Source organism: Oncorhynchus kisutch, unplaced genomic scaffold (assembly GCF_002021735.2).
Source record: "Oncorhynchus kisutch isolate 150728-3 unplaced genomic scaffold, Okis_V2 scaffold3967, whole genome shotgun sequence".
Taxonomy (NCBI): Eukaryota; Metazoa; Chordata; class Actinopteri; order Salmoniformes; family Salmonidae; genus Oncorhynchus; species Oncorhynchus kisutch.
Window position 1 is genome coordinate 5,067 of NW_022265912.1, and position 16,904 is coordinate 21,970.

The following is a 16,904-nucleotide window of genomic DNA, read 5'->3' on the forward strand; positions in this document are numbered from 1 at the left end:
CCACTGTCATTCAACCATTGTCATTTAGTAGCTCAAGCTTCTGCGCTGGGAAGCAGAAATCTGGGGCATACAAACATTACCTATGCTTAATTCTCAGGCCTGTATTCTCCCTATATAGTGCACTATATAGTCTAAAGTAGTGCACTATATAAGTAAATAGGGTGGCATTTTGGACACATACCCTGTCTCTCTGTCCATCATTCAACACATCAATCCATCCATGCCAAGGCTGTGGCAGCAAGGTTGAAGGTGCTTACACACACACACACACATATCCCATAAATCAGTTGGAGCAGCTGGGCTGTCAGGTTAACTGAATAAACTCCAAGTCATGTTCTATGTTTTGTGTGGACCCCAGGAAGAATAGCTGCTGCTTCTTCAACAGCTAATGGGGAACCCAATAAAGATACACACACAGTCTAGATTGGTGAAAGTTATGAAATGGAATCCTTGTTTCCGCCTTAGTAGTTGTCCTATAGTCTAAGGTCTATGACTTTTGACTCGGTTGCTATTGCAACAGTCTAAGGTCGGTCAACCTTAGACTTATATGTTTCACAAGGAGACTTAACTTGCTGATGCAAAGTACAGACATTACAGCAGCATCACCTTGCACACACACACACACCAACGCAAGTACACACACGTACACACACACGTACACACCCTCCACCATCCACCCCACACACACTCACCTTGGACTTTAACCTGTGTGGGCCCACAGGCAGGGCAGGGTAGTATGGTGAACTCCTCAGCCTGGTGCATAGAGTAGTCAGTACTGGCCAGCACCAGTCTGTCTCCTGGGCCCCAGCCTTCAGCTGGCTCAGCTAACTCCAGGACAGTGCTGTTGGACAGATGCTCTATAGAGATGGAGGCCTGGGGACGCACTGGAGGGACAGAGAAATACGTCAATCAATTTGGTTATATCAAATGCACTGACACACACACACACACACACACTAACAAGCACAAACACACAAACACACCCATACGCACGCACCCATCCCATAAACCAGTTGGAGCAGCTGGGCTGTCAGGTTAACTGAATAAACTCCAATGAAGAGGAGCCATAACTCTCCTGCTGAATGTGTGTGTTATTCATAATGCATGTGCTGTACAGTATGTCCTGTGTCTGTGCTGACGTCTAGGAGGATCATGTGCTGTACAGTATGTCCTGTGTCTGTGCTGACGTCTAGGAGGATCATGTGCTGTACAGTATGTCCTGTGTCTGTGCTGACGTCTAGGAGGATCATGTGCTGTACAGTATGTCCTGTGTCTGTGCTGACGTCTAGGAGGATCATGTGCTGTACAGTATGTCCTGTGTCTGTGCTGACGTCTAGGAGGATCATGTGCTGTACAGTATGTCCTGTGTCTGTGCTGACGTCTAGGAGGATCATGTGCTGTACAGTATGTCCTGTGTCTGTGCTGACGTCTAGGAGGATCATGTGCTGTACAGTATGTCCTGTGTCTGTGCTGACGTCTAGGAGGATCATGTGCTGTACAGTATGTCCTGTGTCTGTGCTGACGTCTAGGAGGATCATGTGCTGTACAGTATGTCCTGTGTCTGTGCTGACGTCTAGGAGGATCATGTGCTGTACAGTATGTCCTGTGTCTGTGCTGACGTCTAGGAGGATCATGTGCTGTACAGTATGTCCTGTGTCTGTGCTGACGTCTAGGAGGATCATGTGCTGTACAGTATGTCCTGTGTCTGTGCTGACGTCTAGGAGGATCATGTGCTGTACAGTATGTCCTGTGTCTGTGCTGACGTCTAGGAGGATCATATGCTGTACAGTATGTCCTGTGTCTGTGCTGACGTCCAGGAGGATCATGTGCTGTACAGTATGTCCTGTGTCTGTGCTGACGTCTAGGAGGATCATGTGCTGTACAGTATGTCCTGTGTCTGTGCTGACGTCTAGGAGGATCATGTGCTGTACAGTATGTCCTGTGTCTGTGCTGACGTCTAGGAGGATCATGTGCTGTACAGTATGTCCTGTGTCTGTGCTGACGTCTAGGAGGATCATGTGCTGTACAGTATGTCCTGTGTCTGTGCTGACGTCTAGGAGGATCATGTGCTGTACAGTATGTCCTGTGTCTGTGCTGACGTCTAGGAGGATCGTGTGCTGTACAGTATGTCCTGTGTCTGTGCTGACGTCTAGGAGGATCATGTGCTGTACAGTATGTCCTGTGTCTGTGCTGACGTCTAGGAGGATCATGTGCTGTACAGTATGTCCTGTGTCTGTGCTGACGTCTAGGAGGATCATGTGCTGTACAGTATGTCCTGTGTCTGTGCCGATGTGTAGGAGGATCATGGATGAATATAACGGTGTCAGATCTCTCTGTCTCTGTCTCTCTCTCTCTCTCTCTCTCTCTAATTCAAGGGCTTTATTGGCATGGGAAACATGTGTTAGTGAGGTAGATAATATATAAATATATTAAATATATTCAAGTGAATTCTCTCTTTCTGTCTGTGTGTGAACAATAATTTGTTCATAACTTACTTGGCACACACATAAACACATGCATGTGGACACACACACATACAGATGCACACGGGCACCCAACTACAGACCGGTGGCCGTACCTAGTTTACCGCAGAGGAAGCGTACTCGGTAGTTGTGACAGAGGCCGTGGCTCTGGTCCTTGTTGAGACAGACGAAGCCGTAGTCCCTGTCAGACTTATAGATGACATCTCCTGTCTCGTTCGATGGCACACCATCATGGGACTCAGCCTGGAAGAGAGAGAGAAGGAAGAGGTAGAGGGAAAAGAATAATGACATTTGTCACAGCAGTGCTTAACAGAAGCCATCCAAACAACAAGCCAAGACGGCAGTTTGTTTATGGTAAAATAATGTCTGTTTAAAACACTGAGGAGAAAGAAGTGAGCTTTTTCCTGTCACAGTAGACTGTGTGGGTATGACAGACAGAAAGTGACTGACAGTGTGTGCGTGTGTGTGTTTAGTCTTCACTGTGGATACCAAACAGCTTCTGCCGTACATGGTGGCAGAGTGAATGTAGTATCTGTGAACACACACACAGTGCTGGCTGCTGTGGCCTCATCATAATAACAGGCAATAAAAATGGAAATAGATCAAGCTAAGCTTTTACTTCTTTTGGCACATTATTGTTCCAAAGTTATTTGGCTGCTACAGAGCTATAGGCACCAGCTGTTCAGGTGTGTGTATGTGTGTGTGTGTGTGTGTGTGTGTGTCTTTGTGTGTGTGTGTGTGTTTTACCTGTATATCTATGGGGGTGCTACAGAGGCGGTCAGGGTAAGCCTTGTGGAGGTCAGACAGCTTCTCCCAGTCTCCTGATCCTCTCTCATCATCTCTGTCAAACCACTCAGTCCACTCTGCCTCTGTGACACACACACTCATTTCAATGGGATTCCTACACACTGTTGCCAAGATGTTGATGTGTGTGTGTGCATGAATGTGTGTGTGTGTGTGTGTGTGTGTGTGTGTGTGTGTGTGTGCATGGAGCTAGAATTCACAGCATGGAATTCCCCCCCCCCTCTCTGTTGAGCTGAATTTAAATCAAAGGCTTTCAAACAGTGATGACATGCCCCCGACGGCCAGTCAGAAGTGTGTGTGTGTGTGTTACCTTGCACCCATTGGCTGGAGGTGGTGATGGTGAAGTGCTCTCCGTATTCTGACTGGAACATGCGTGAACTACGAGCCTCCGAGGAGGCTTTGGTCCCTGTTCTCACACACACACACACACACACACACAAAGAAAGTAAGAGAGAGAGAGAGGGGAGATATATTCTAGAAAATAAGAGAGAGAGAGAGAGAGAGAGAAAGGGGAGAGATACTCTAGAAAGTAAGAGATTGAGAGAAGTGAAGGGAGAGAGGGAGGTGGGTGAAAGGGAGAGAAAGAGATATTGTGAGGGAGAGGTTGAGGGAAAGATAAGGAGAGAAGAGGGTAGAGAAAGGAGAGAGAGATGAGAGAGAGGTTCACCTTGATAGATAGCATGATCCTCCACTGCAGAGGACGCGTTGCCTTTCAACACAATGAAACTCCAGGGATGACTGAGGAGAGATGGATGGAGGAGGGAGAGAAGAGGTGGAGAGACAGAAAGTGGACAGGGGGGGAAGAAATAGGGAGATTGAAAGTGTGAGGATGCAAGAGGACAAGGATAGATGGAAAGTAAAGAAAAATATGGAGGAGAGGGGAGAGAGATATTGACATTAGACACACATGCGCACACGCACGCACACACACACACACACACACACACACACACACACACACACACACACACACACACACACACACACACACACACACACACACACACACACACACACACACACACACACACACACACACACACACACACACACACTTCCAGCTAGCCCTGGTAATGATGTTGACATAAGGAGTGACGGGCTGTCGGAAAAACCCAGAGGCAGGATGGGTAATTACAGTAGCAATCCCATCATGCCTCACTCTTGTGAGGACACAGTGACACGAGTGTCAGGGGAGAGATGTGTGTGTGTGTGTGTGTGTGTGTTTGTGTGTGCGTGTGGCGTGCTAGGTGTCTGAGAGTCTGTGTGATATTCACACCAGGACATTCCATCTACATTATGCATTAGGATTCCACCAGGAACAGTCAGAGAACTGACATTAGAACAAAAGTCATCGTCAACGTTCTAGCTGGTCATTTAGAAAAAAGGAAAAGGAGTCCGTTCCCAGCCACTGAAACAAACTGAGTGACTTGGTGTACAGAGAGAAGAGGAGAGGGCCAACCACCGAGCCTTGGGGGACATAAGTAGTGAGCAGTTCCCAGCCACTGAAACAAACTGAGTGACTTGGTGAATAGAGAGAAGACGAGAGGGCCTACCACCGAGCCTTGGGGGACATCAGTAGTGAGCAGTTTCCATTTTGCTGTCTTGTAGCTTTGCTACCTATAATGCATGTGTAGGACATGGGGATGCGTGAAACTTATTCCTTAGCCTGAAGAGGTCCCGAGTTTGCACCAGGTATGGGCCGAATCAGGAGGAAGAACTCGCTAATCAAGCAGCGTGACGTCCTTTACACTAGCTAGCCATCATGTTCTCATTTAACAGCAACGTTACCGGAGACAAGCAAAATGATGTGACGTTTTATATAGATCAGCATGCCAGATATATCTCTAAAGGTGTCTAAAATAAGACATTATATCAACAACAATTGGCTTTCATGACATGTAAGGGCAACACACACACACACACCATCCCCCACTCAAAAATACCACTGTGACTTTGGTAAACATATGTCAATTGCATTCATGGAGGATGGATTGCTGAGATCTTCTTGTTGCCAAAATGATTGCCTTATTAAAATGTTCTCTGGCACACCCGCAAATAATACATTCCTTATTCTGCTTTAACACTGTTTGGCACAAGTGTCAGGAAGGATAGGCGACAAGAGACTAAGTACATTCTCCTCCTTCATCGGTCTTTCTCTCTCTCTTCTCATCTGAGGACGTGGTGTGGAGATGTTTCTGTGGGATACTTGTAAACTTTGGTTCTCTGGATGTTGGAGAAAATTAGCTGTGACTTACTCAACAACAGTAGACAAACACACAAACACACACTGACACACACACACGCACTGACACACACACACACACTTTTATCATTTGGACACTAACAGGGTTACTGCACTGGCGTTGCTGCCAAGCTTCCCATTCTCTGTGGTATTAAACTCATGTTGCCTTGCTGTATTCAGTCTTCAAATGCATTATATTTCCTCACCATCAGAATGTGCAAAAAAAAGTCCTCTATCCATTGATTTGGAATTGTTTTATGTTCCCTGACTGTCCAGCTTTCATTTGGATGACTGTTATCAAACTGGACAGAGTGAAGAGACTATATAGATGACTGTTAACAAGCTGGACAGAGTGAAGAGACTATAAATGACTGTTAACAAGCTGGACAGAGTGAAGAGACTATAGATGACTTATCAAACTAGACAGAGCGAAGAGACGAGATGACTGTTATCACCTGGACAGAGTGAAGAGACTATAAATGACTAATCAAGCTGGTCAGAGTGAAGAGACTATAGATGACTATTATCAAGCTGGACAGAGTGAAGAGACTATAGATGACTTATCAAGCTGGACAGAGTGAAGAAACGAGTTGACTATTATCAATATGGACAGAGTGAAGAGACTATAGATTACTGTTATCAAGCTGGACAGAGTGTAGAGACTATAGATGACTGTTATCAAGCTGGACAGAGTGAAGAGACTATAGATGACTGTTATCAAGCTGGACAGAATGAAGAAACGAGTTGACTATTATCAATATGGACAGAGTGAAGAGACTATAGACGACTGTTATCAAGCTGGACAGAGTGAAGAGACTATGGATGACTGTTAGCAAGCTGGACAGAGTGTAGAGACTATAGATGACTGTTATCAAGCTGGACAGAGTGAAGAGACTATAGATGACTGTTATCAAGCTGGACAGAGTGAAGAGCCTATATATTACTTATCAAGCTGGACAGAGTGAAGAAACTATACATGACTTATCAAGCTGGACAGAGTGAAGAGCCTATATATTACTTATCAAGCTGGACAGAGTGAAGAGACTACAGATGACTGTTAACAAGCTGGACAGAGTGAAGAGACTATAGATGACTGTTATCAAGCTGGACAGAGTGAAGAGACGAGATGACTGTTATCAACCTGGACAGACTGAAGAGACTATAAATGACTGTAATCTAGCTGGACAGAGTGAAGAGACTATAGATGACTGTTATCAAGCTGGACAGAGTGAAGAGACTATAGATGACTTATCAAACTAGACAGAGCGAAGAGACGAGATGACTGTTATCAACCTGGACAGAGTGAAGAGACTATAGATGACTTATCAAGCTGGTCAGAGTGAAGAGACTATAGATGACTTATCAAGCTGGTCAGAGTGAAGAGACTATAGATGACTTATCAATCTGGTCAGAGTGAAGAGACGATAGATGACTTATCAAGCTGGTCAGAGTGAAGAGACGATAGATAACTTATCAAGCTGGACAGAGTGAAGAGACTATAGATGACTGTTATCAAGCTGGACAGAGTGAAGAGACTATAGATGACTGTTCGCAAGCTGGACAGAGTGAAGAGACTATATATGACTATTATCAAGCTGGACAGAGTGAAGAGACTATAGATGACTGTTATCAAACTGGACAGAGTGAAGAGACTATATATGACTGATATTAAGTTGTGAAGAGACAATAGATGTAGGTCATTTCTACACATTTTGAATTTATTTTTGTAATTTCATTGTTGATTAAGGTTATTTCCCTAAACCACCCGCAGGATGGATTGGTGTGTTTGGTGTGTTTGACACACCTGCTCTAAGCCATGGTAAACCCTCCTGACGTACGCACGTACGGACACACACTGATTCTTCTAACCCCATTCTGACAGCCATTGTCGGACATTCCAACATACTGGTGGTTGAGTTAAGTTCTACTGTATGGAAGGAATGCAATAAGTCTGAATATACGATTAGCTCACTTAAATGCTACTCACTAACCCTCAGTTTAAGAGTTTTTTTTCCTCCAAGGCCTGAATCCAGCTGTATTAGGTTTTCTTATCATAGCTAAATTTACTTTCAATTTTCCATGCATTCCTGAGATACTTTAATACATTGAGAGAGAGAGAGAGAGAGAGAGAGAGAGAGAGAGAGAGCGAGAGAGAGAGAGCGAGAGAAAGAGAGAAGAGAGAGAGAGAGAGAGAGAGAGCGAGCGAGAGAAAGAGAGAAAGAGAGAGAGAGAGAGAGAGAGAGAGAGAGAGAGAGAGAGAGAGAGAGCGAGAGAGAGTGAGTGAGCGAGAGAAAGAGAGAAAGAGAGAGAGAGAAAGCGAGAGAAAGAGAGAGAGAGAGAAGAGAGAGAGAGAGAGAGAGAGAGAGTGAGAGAGAGTGAGTGAGCGAGAGAAAGAGAGAGAGAGAGAGAGAGAGAGAGAGAGAGAGAGAGCAGAGGAGAGAGAGAGAGAGAGAGAGAGTGAGCGAGAGAAAGAGAGAAAGAGAGAAAGAGGGAGAGAGAAAGCGAGAGAAAGAGAGAGAGAGAGAGAGAGAGAGAGAGAGAGAGAGAGAGTGAGGTGAGCGAGAGAAAGAGAGAAAGAGAGAGAGAGAAAGCGAGAGAAAGAGAGAAAGAGAGAGAGAGAGAGAGAGAGAGAGAGAGAGAGAGAGAGAGAGAGAGAGAGAGAGAGAGAGAGTGAGTGAGTGAGAGAAAGAGAGAGAGAGAGAGAGCGAAAGAGAGAGAGAGAGAGACTTGCTAGCATATGTTTTTTCCTTTTATTTATTCTTCTCCACCCTGCTTTCGCTAAGCAGTCCTGTGCCAGGAGAGATAAAGAGACACTGGTGGCTAGACGAGGGAGAGGGAGAGAAAGTAAGAGGGAGAATAAGAGGCTGTCAGCAGCCTATAAATCAGAGTGTGATGTTATGCTATGCTACATCGCTATGCTAGGTCAGCCTGCGCAGCACTGCCTGACAAACAGGTTAGGAGAGGAGTCATCTGCTAGCGCTACGCTAGGAGGCTATGATAGGTCAGCCAGCACAACACTGCCTGACAAACAGGTCAGGAGAGGAGTCATCTGCTAGCGCTACGCTAGGAGGCTATGCTAGGTCAGCCAGCACAGCACTGCCTGACAAAGGTCAGGAGAGGATCATCTGCTAGCGCTACGCTAGGAGGCTATGCTAGGTCGGTACGCTGGGTGGCTACGCTAGGTGGTTATGCTAGGTGGCTACTCTCGTGCTATCATACTCTAGCGGAGCATATCCATTCGGGTGTGGAGGGATAGAAAGATAGAGGGAAAGGTAGAGAGGGGTAGAGGGAGGTGGAGAGAGGTAAAGAGATGTGGAAAGAGGTAGTGAGAGATAGGGAGGTAGAGAGAGGTAGAGAGGGGGAGGGGGGGGTAGAGAGAGAGGTTGGGAGAGGTGGAAGTAGAGGTAGAGAGAGGGGTGAGAGGGAGGTTGAGCCATCCAGGCAAGGAGAGAAGGAATAATCCACTAATGCTAAGCAAGGTGGCTACGCTAGCACTATCATGCTCTGCACCCACTACCCCAGGGAAACCACAGAGAAAGGATTAAAGAAATGTATTTCTCCTGTGGCTCAGGACTCAACTCACAACACACCAAGTCAGGGCCAATTGGTGGCTTCAAGGTGTCTTAACCCTCGGCTGTAGCTATAGATTAGAAATAAGACATTCAATGGTAAAGCTACAGAAAGTGATTTACCATTTAGCATACCACTTAGTATCTATTCTAAACAATTACCAGCAGAACAGAGTACTCTAACATTCCATCTGTCCATGGCCTTTGATTTCAAGTTCCTTCCAGCCCTGGCAGTTGCCCCAAAGACAGTTGGTTCAGACCAAGCAGCTGCAGAAATGGTTGGCTACAGATGGATCACAATGCATAAAAGGATTTTGGGAAACCCCTGGGTTAGAGGTCAGGGGTCAAGGAGTGTCTGCTGCCCAGCTTAGTAAGAGTCTTCCAAAAAAATGACCTAATACTAATTATAATCCTCATAATGATATACATGTATAATATAATATAGGTTTCAAAATTCCCTGGGTGGAGGACAGGGGTCAAGGAACCTACCGGAAGCCCAGGTGGTGGAAGTCTTTACTCCCCAGCTTGGTGAGGATCTTCCTGGCCGAGTCCTCCAGGTTGTTAGACCCCTCGTCGTTGACCACCATGGCCAGAATCATCCCATTGTCTACCACATCTACATACTGGGCCAGGCGACGACTCTCTTCTTTACTGCGGTATGTGTCAAACCTGGGTAGTGGAGTGGGAGGGGGAGGTGAATGGTTAGTCTATATCAGTGTTTCCCAATTCCGGTACCCCGAATGGCACACATTTGTGTTGTGTCGGACAAAAACACCCGATTCAACTTGTCAAGGGCTTGATGATTAGTTGACAAGTAGCATCAGGTGTGCTTGTCCGGGTCCACAACATAAATATGTACTGTTGGCACAGTACAGTGGAGTGGAGTGGAGATGTGAAACACTGACCTATATCATAGCTACATAACAGAGCACGAAAAAAGACCTTCAATCACTCCAACAAACGTCTTCATCTGAATGAATTGCACACAGCCCCAATACAGTCCCATGGGAGCATACTGTAAGATCTTGAGGGTGAGGTCTCAATTTGGCTGTGTGAGGAAATTGAGGTCAATGGTAATTGATATCAAACCAATAGTAAATGCATTTGTCAAATGGGGTTTTAATTTCTCCTGATGCAATACTCAAGACTTGCCTTCTCTTGGAAGTTTGTTTTGTTTAATTGCTTTTTAATGATTGTTTACCAGTAATCTGACGGCATATGAAATGTTTTTCTAACTACAGTACATATGAAATGTTTTTCTAACTACAGTACATATGAAATGTTATTCTAACTACAGTACATATGAAATGTTTTTCTAACTACAGTACATATGAAATGTTTTTCTAACTACAGTACATATGAAATGTTTTTCTAACTACAGTACATATGAAATGTTTTTCTAACTACAGTACATATGAAATGTTTTTCTAACTACAGTACATATGAAATGTTTTTCTAACTACAGTACATATGAAATGTTTTTCTAACTACAGTACATATGAAATGTTTTTCTAACTACAGTACATATGAAATGTTTTTCTAACTACAGTACATATGAAATGTTTTTCTAACTACAGTACATATGAAATGTTTTTCTAACTACAGTACATATGAAATGTTTTTCTAACTACAGTACATATGAAATGTTTTTCTAACTACAGTACATATGAAATGTTTTTCTAACTACAGTACATATGAAATGTTTTTCTAACTACAGTACATATGAAATGTTTTTCTAACTACAGTACATATGAAATGTTTTTCTAACTACAGTACATATGAAATGTTTTTCTAACTACAGTACATATGAAATGTTTTTCTAACTACAGTACATATGAAATGTTTTCTAACTACAGTACATATGAAATGTTTTCTGACATTCTTTATTCAGTCAGAGATGTTGAACGATGGGATAGGGAGAACATTATAAATGTATTAGATAGTTAATACCAACAGGAGTGTGTTTGCTATTCTCCCTCCTTTCTAGTGTCATATTATAACTGTCACACCCTGATCTGTTTTACCTGTCTTTGTGCTTGTCTCAACCCCCTCTAGGTGTCATCTATCTTCGCCATTCTCTGTTTGTCTGTTGCCAGTTCGTCTTGTCTTGTCAGGTCTTAAAAGCATGTTTTTTCATCTTCCTGCTTTCTCAAGTTTCTGTTTCCTAGATTCCCCGGTTCTGACCATTCTGCCTGCCCTGACCCCGAGCCTGCCTGCCGTTCTGTACCTGCCTGACTCTGACCCGATTACGAACCTCTGCCTGCCCGGACCCCGAGCCTGCCTGCCGTTCTATACCTGCCTGACTCTGACCTGATTACGAACCTCTGCCTGCCCTGACCCCGAGCCTGCCTGCCGTTCTATACCTGCCTGACTCTGACCTGATTACGAACCTCTGCCTGCCCTGACCCCGAGCATGCCTGCCGTTCTATACCTGCCTGACTCTGACCTGATTACGAACCTCTGCCTGCCCTGACCCCGAGCCTGCCTGCCGTTCTATACCTGCCTGACTCTGACCTGATTACGAACCTCTGCCTGCCCTGACCCCGAGCCTGCCTGCTGTTCTGTACCTGCCTGACTCTGACCTGATTACGAACCTCTGCCTGCCCTGACCCCGAGCCTGCCTGCTGTTCTGTACCTGCCTGACTCTGACCTGATTATGAACCTCTGCCTGCCCTGACCCCGAGCCTGCTTGCTGTTCTGTACCTTATTGACTCTGCCCTGGATTACAGACCTCTGCCTGCCCTGACCCCGAGCCTGCCTGCCGTTCTGTACCTGCCTGACTCTGCCCTGGATTACAGAACTCTGCCTGCCCTGACCCCGAGCCTGCTTGCTGTTCTGTACCTTATTGACTCTGCCCTGGATTACAGACCTCTGCCTGCCCTGACCCCGAGCCTGCCTGCCGTTCTGTACCTGCCTGACTCTGACCCGATTACGAACCTCTGCCTGCCCTGACCCCTAGCCTGCCTGCCGTTCTGTACCTTATTGACTCTGCCCTGGATTACAGACCTCTGCCTGCCCTGACCCCGAGCCTGCTTGCTGTTCTGTACCTTATTGACTCTGCCCTGGATTACAGACCTCTGCCTGCCCTGACCCCGAGCCTGCCTGCCGTTATGTACCTGCCTGACTCTGACCCGATTACGAACCTCTGCCTGCCCTGACCCCTAGCCTGCCTGCCGTTCTGTACCTTATTGACTCTGCCCTGGATTACAGAACTCTGCCTGCCCTGACCCCGAGCCTGCTTGCTGTTCTGTACCTTATTGACTCTGCCCTGGATTACAGACCTCTGCCTGCCCAGACCGAGCCTGCCTGCCGTTCTGTACCTGCCTGACTCTGACCCGATTACGAACCTCTGCCTGCCCTGACCCTGAGCCTGCTTGCTGTTCTGTACCTGCCTGACTCTGCCCTGGATTACAGACCTCTGCCTGCCCTTGACCAGTCTTCTATCTGCCCCCTGTTTGGGTCAATAAACTAAATCTGTGATTCTAGCTGTCTGCATCTTATCCTGAGTTCTGATAATAACAATATCTGTCATGACTTAAAGATAGAATCTGCATTAGGGGAAACAGCTCCGCATTTCGGTGTCCGCTGTCCGCCCCAGCACTTTTGTTAAAATGATTTTAGTGGACTAATCGGAGGTGAGGTGTGTTGAGCAGAGTGGTCAAAACTAAACACAGCAGTACATATTGTGCTGTTCACTTCCCCCTGCCATGATGTCAGAGTGTTGTCTGCAGTAACTTCTTTGTTGTAATATTCCAAACAGACAAGGCAGTTTCACTATGAACGATTCCAGATTTAAAGAGAAAACCAATTCCTCCAGTGTTGTTTTTTTAAAACATGTTTGCTTGTCACAACTGTTCTGTTACAACAGGGGTGTTGAAGTCATTTATTTTCAGTGATTGTTAGCAGGCTAATGTTGCTACTATTTAACAAAGTTAAATAGAGTTTAGATGTTAAAAAAAACAGTAAAGGTGAAAGGGTTACAAAATTCCAGTAACTTTCCAGAAGTTCCCAGGTTTTCCAGAAGTCCCCAGTAACTTTCCAGAAGAAGTCCCCAGTAACTTTCCAGAAGTCCCCAGTAACTTTCTAGAAGTCCCCAGTAACTTTCCAGAAGTCCGCAGGTTTTCCAGAAATCCCAGTTGGAAGATTTCTGGAATAAGACGGTAATACGCAGGACATCCTTCGAACCAACATTTCTGGAATAAGACGATAAGACGCAGGACATCCTTCCAACCAACATTTCTGGAATAAGACGGTAATACGCAGGACATCCTTCCAACCAACATTTCTGGAATAAGACGGTAATAGGCAGGACATCATTTCTGGAATAAGACGGTAACACGCAGAGCACCCTTCCAACCAACATTTCTGGAATAAGACGGTAATAGGCAGGACATCATTTCTGGAATAAGACGGTAATACGCAGGACATCCTTCCAACCATCATTTCTGGAATAAGACGGTAACACGCAGAACATCCTTCCAGCCAACATTTCTGGAATAAGACAGTAACACGCAGGACATCCTTCCAACCAACATTTCTGGAATAAGACGGTAACACGCAGGACATCCTTCCAACCAACATTTCTGGAATAAGACGGTAACACGCAGGACATCCTTCCAACCAACATTTCTGGAATAAGACGGTAATACGCAGGACATCCTTCCAACCAACATTTCTGGAATAAGACGGTAATACGCAGGACATCCTTCCAACCAACATTTCTGGAATAAGACGGTAATAGGCAGGACATCTTTCCAGCCAACATTTCTGGAATAAGACGTAATAGGCAGGGCATAATTTCTGGAATAAGACGGTAATACGCAGGACATCCTTCCAACCAACATTTCTGGAATAAGACGGTAATAGGCAGGACATCATTTCTGGAATAAGACGGTAATACCCAGGACATCCTTCCAACCATCATTTCTGGAATAAGACGGTAATAGGCAGGACATCTTTCCAGCCAACATTTCTGGAATAAGACGTAATAGGCAGGACATCATTTCTGGAATAAGACGGTAATACGCAGGACATCCTTCCAACCAACATTTCTGGAATAAGACGGTAATAGGCAGGACATCATTTCTGGAATAAGACGGTAATACCCAGGACATCCTTCCAACCATCATTTCTGGAATAAGACGGTAATAGGCAGGACATCATTTCTGGAATAAGACGGTAATACGCAGGACATCCTTCCAACCATCATTTCTGGAATAAGACGGTAATACGCAGGACATCCTTCCAGCCAACATTTCTGGAATAAGACGGTAATAGGCAGGACATCATTTCTGGAATAAGACGGTAATACGCAGGACATCCTTCCAACCATCATTTCTGGAATAAGACGGTAATAAGCAGGACATCCTTCCAACCATCATTTCTGGAATAAGACGGTAATACGCAGGACATCCTTCCAACCAACATTTCTGGAATAAGACGGTAATAGGCAGGACATCATTTCTGGAATAAGACGGTAATACGCAGGACATCCTTCCAACCATCATTTCTGGAATAAGACGGTAATACGCAGGACATCCTTCCAGCCAACATTTCTGGAATAAGACGGTAATACGCAGGACATCCTTCCAGCCAACATTTCTGGAATAAGACGGTAATAGGCAGGACATCATTTCTGGAATAAGACGGTAATACGCAGGACATCCTTCCAACCATCATTTCTGGAATAAGACGGTAATACGCAGGACATCCTTCCAACCATCATTTCTGGAATAAGACGGTAATACGCAGGACATCCTTCCAACCATCATTTCTGGAATAGGACGGTAATACGCAGGACATCCTTCCAACCAACATTTCTGGAATAAGACGGTAATAGGCAGGACATCATTTCTGGAATAAGACGGTAATACGCAGGACATCCTTCCAACCATCATTTCTGGAATAGGACGGTAATACGCAGGACATCCTTCCAACCAACATTTCTGGAATAAGACGGTAATAGGCAGGACATCATTTCTGGAATAAGACGGTAATACGCAGGACATCCTTCCAACCATCATTTCTGGAATAAGACGGTAATAGGCAGGACATCATTTCTGGAAAACCTGGGAACTTTTGAAAAATGGACCAGAATTGTGCAAGCCTAAAGGTGAAATAAAAACATGACAACATATAAAATACCTATCATTGTGGAGCACTTCTCCAGTCTTGGGGTCGATGACGTGAACTATGATCCCCCGGTTGCCCCAGCCCCTCTCGAACAGGTAGCTGTTGTCCTCGCTCTCCCCTGGGTGCAGGGTCTTGTTGAGGAAGGTCCACGATAGCTTCTTCTCCCCATGGATCTCCAGTGTCCCTCCTGTCCCCACACCAATGTACTTACGGCCAAAGTAACTGTGCTCTGTGTCTGTGTCGTCAGACCTGGAGAAGAGTCAATGATTGATCAACCAATTAATAAAGAATATGGGCTAGAGGGTTACACAATAGGGGATAAGGGGATATAGGCTAGAATATACTAGATAAATACTAAAGACTAGGATATAGAGTCTAGGGGCTAGGAGATAGAGACTAGGGGCTAATAGATAGAGGTGGGGAGATAGAGGCTAGGGGCTAATAGATAGAGGCTAGGGGCTAGGAGTAGAGGCTAGGAGATAGAGGCTAGGGGCTAATAGATAGGGGCTAGGGGCTAGGAGATAGAGGTGAGAAGATAGAGGCTAGGGGCTAATAGATAGAGGCGAGGGGCTAGGAGATAGAGGCTAGGAGATAGAGGCTATGGGCTAATAGACAGAGTCTAGGGGCTAGGTGACAGAGGCTATGAGATACAGGCTAGAGGCTAAGAGATAGAAGTGAGGAGATAGAGACTAGGGGCTAGGAGATAAGGGCTAAGAGAATAGAGGCTAGACGATAGAGGGTATGAGCTATGACAAAGAGGCTTGAGACTAAGAGAAAGAGGATAGAGTCTAGAGGCTACCAAATAGGTTGAGGGCTGGGCTGAAGGCTATGAGATCTGGTCTGGGATCAAAACCCACCTTCCAAATAAGGAGATGGTAAGGTTGCCCTTATACGGGCAGTCAGGACTTCCTATGTGCAGCTGTCCTCTGTTGCCGATCAGAATGTGTTTGGTACGCAGTAGGATGGGATGATACGAGTCTGCTATCACTAACTTTCCTAGAGAGAGCAATAGAGAGAGAGAGAGAGAGAGAGAGAGAGAGAGAGAGAGAGCGAGAGAGCGAGATCTTTACTGGTGAGATCTCCTGACAGGTATTTCATGCCCTGAGGCCTGACACATCACATCTCCCTTCCTTTTATGGCACTGAGCTGTGGCTCACACAAACACAGACAGACACACACACAGACACACACACAGACACAGACAGACACAGACACACACACACACACACACATACAGACACAGACACAGACACAGACACAGACACAGACACAGACAGACACAGACACAGACACACACACAGACACAGGGGGGGAAACTCAATAACCCTTTATGAGGGCTGCATTTCACGATAACGTCCATCTGACAGAGGTTATGTAGTCCTGTAGAGAAGTGGATGAGAGATGGGGACTTTGATTTGACTGTGAGTTAGTGGTTACCTGGACACACAGTATCAGGTTCCTAACTCACACATACACATGTAACCAGTGTGAAATGGCTACACTGTTACATTGATGATGTTGACTCAGATCACTGGTTGCTGTGGAGAGTGTAAACCATGTGAAATGGCTAGCTAGTTAGCGGTGTACACTCAGGGCATTTCAATTGGTGACGTAACTCGCTCTAAGACCTTGAAGTAGTAGTTTCCTTTGCTCTGCAAGGGCCGCGGCTTTTGT

The 16,904-nt window shown here is 45.5% G+C and overlaps 1 protein-coding gene across 7 annotated transcripts in view; it reads right to left on the minus strand.

Moving 5' to 3' along the window:
• Nucleotides 1–388: 388 nt before the first annotated feature.
• The window catches only part of LOC116372541 (cell migration-inducing and hyaluronan-binding protein-like), a 92,590-nt gene continuing 76,074 nt past the window's right edge, over nt 389–16,904 (minus strand). For all 7 annotated transcript variants that reach the window (XM_031821376.1, XM_031821372.1, XM_031821371.1 and 4 more), the window contains 8 exons: nt 16,088–16,226; nt 15,243–15,479; nt 9,588–9,767; nt 3,955–4,025; nt 3,598–3,693; nt 3,231–3,352; nt 2,579–2,726; nt 389–884 (listed from right to left, as the gene is read on the minus strand). In XM_031821376.1, coding sequence (XP_031677236.1) covers nt 592–884; nt 2,579–2,726; nt 3,231–3,352; nt 3,598–3,693; nt 3,955–4,025; nt 9,588–9,767; nt 15,243–15,479; nt 16,088–16,226 — 1,286 coding nt within the window. In that variant the 3' untranslated portion in view covers nt 389–591. The remainder of the gene's footprint in view (nt 885–2,578; nt 2,727–3,230; nt 3,353–3,597; nt 3,694–3,954; nt 4,026–9,587; nt 9,768–15,242; nt 15,480–16,087; nt 16,227–16,904) is intronic.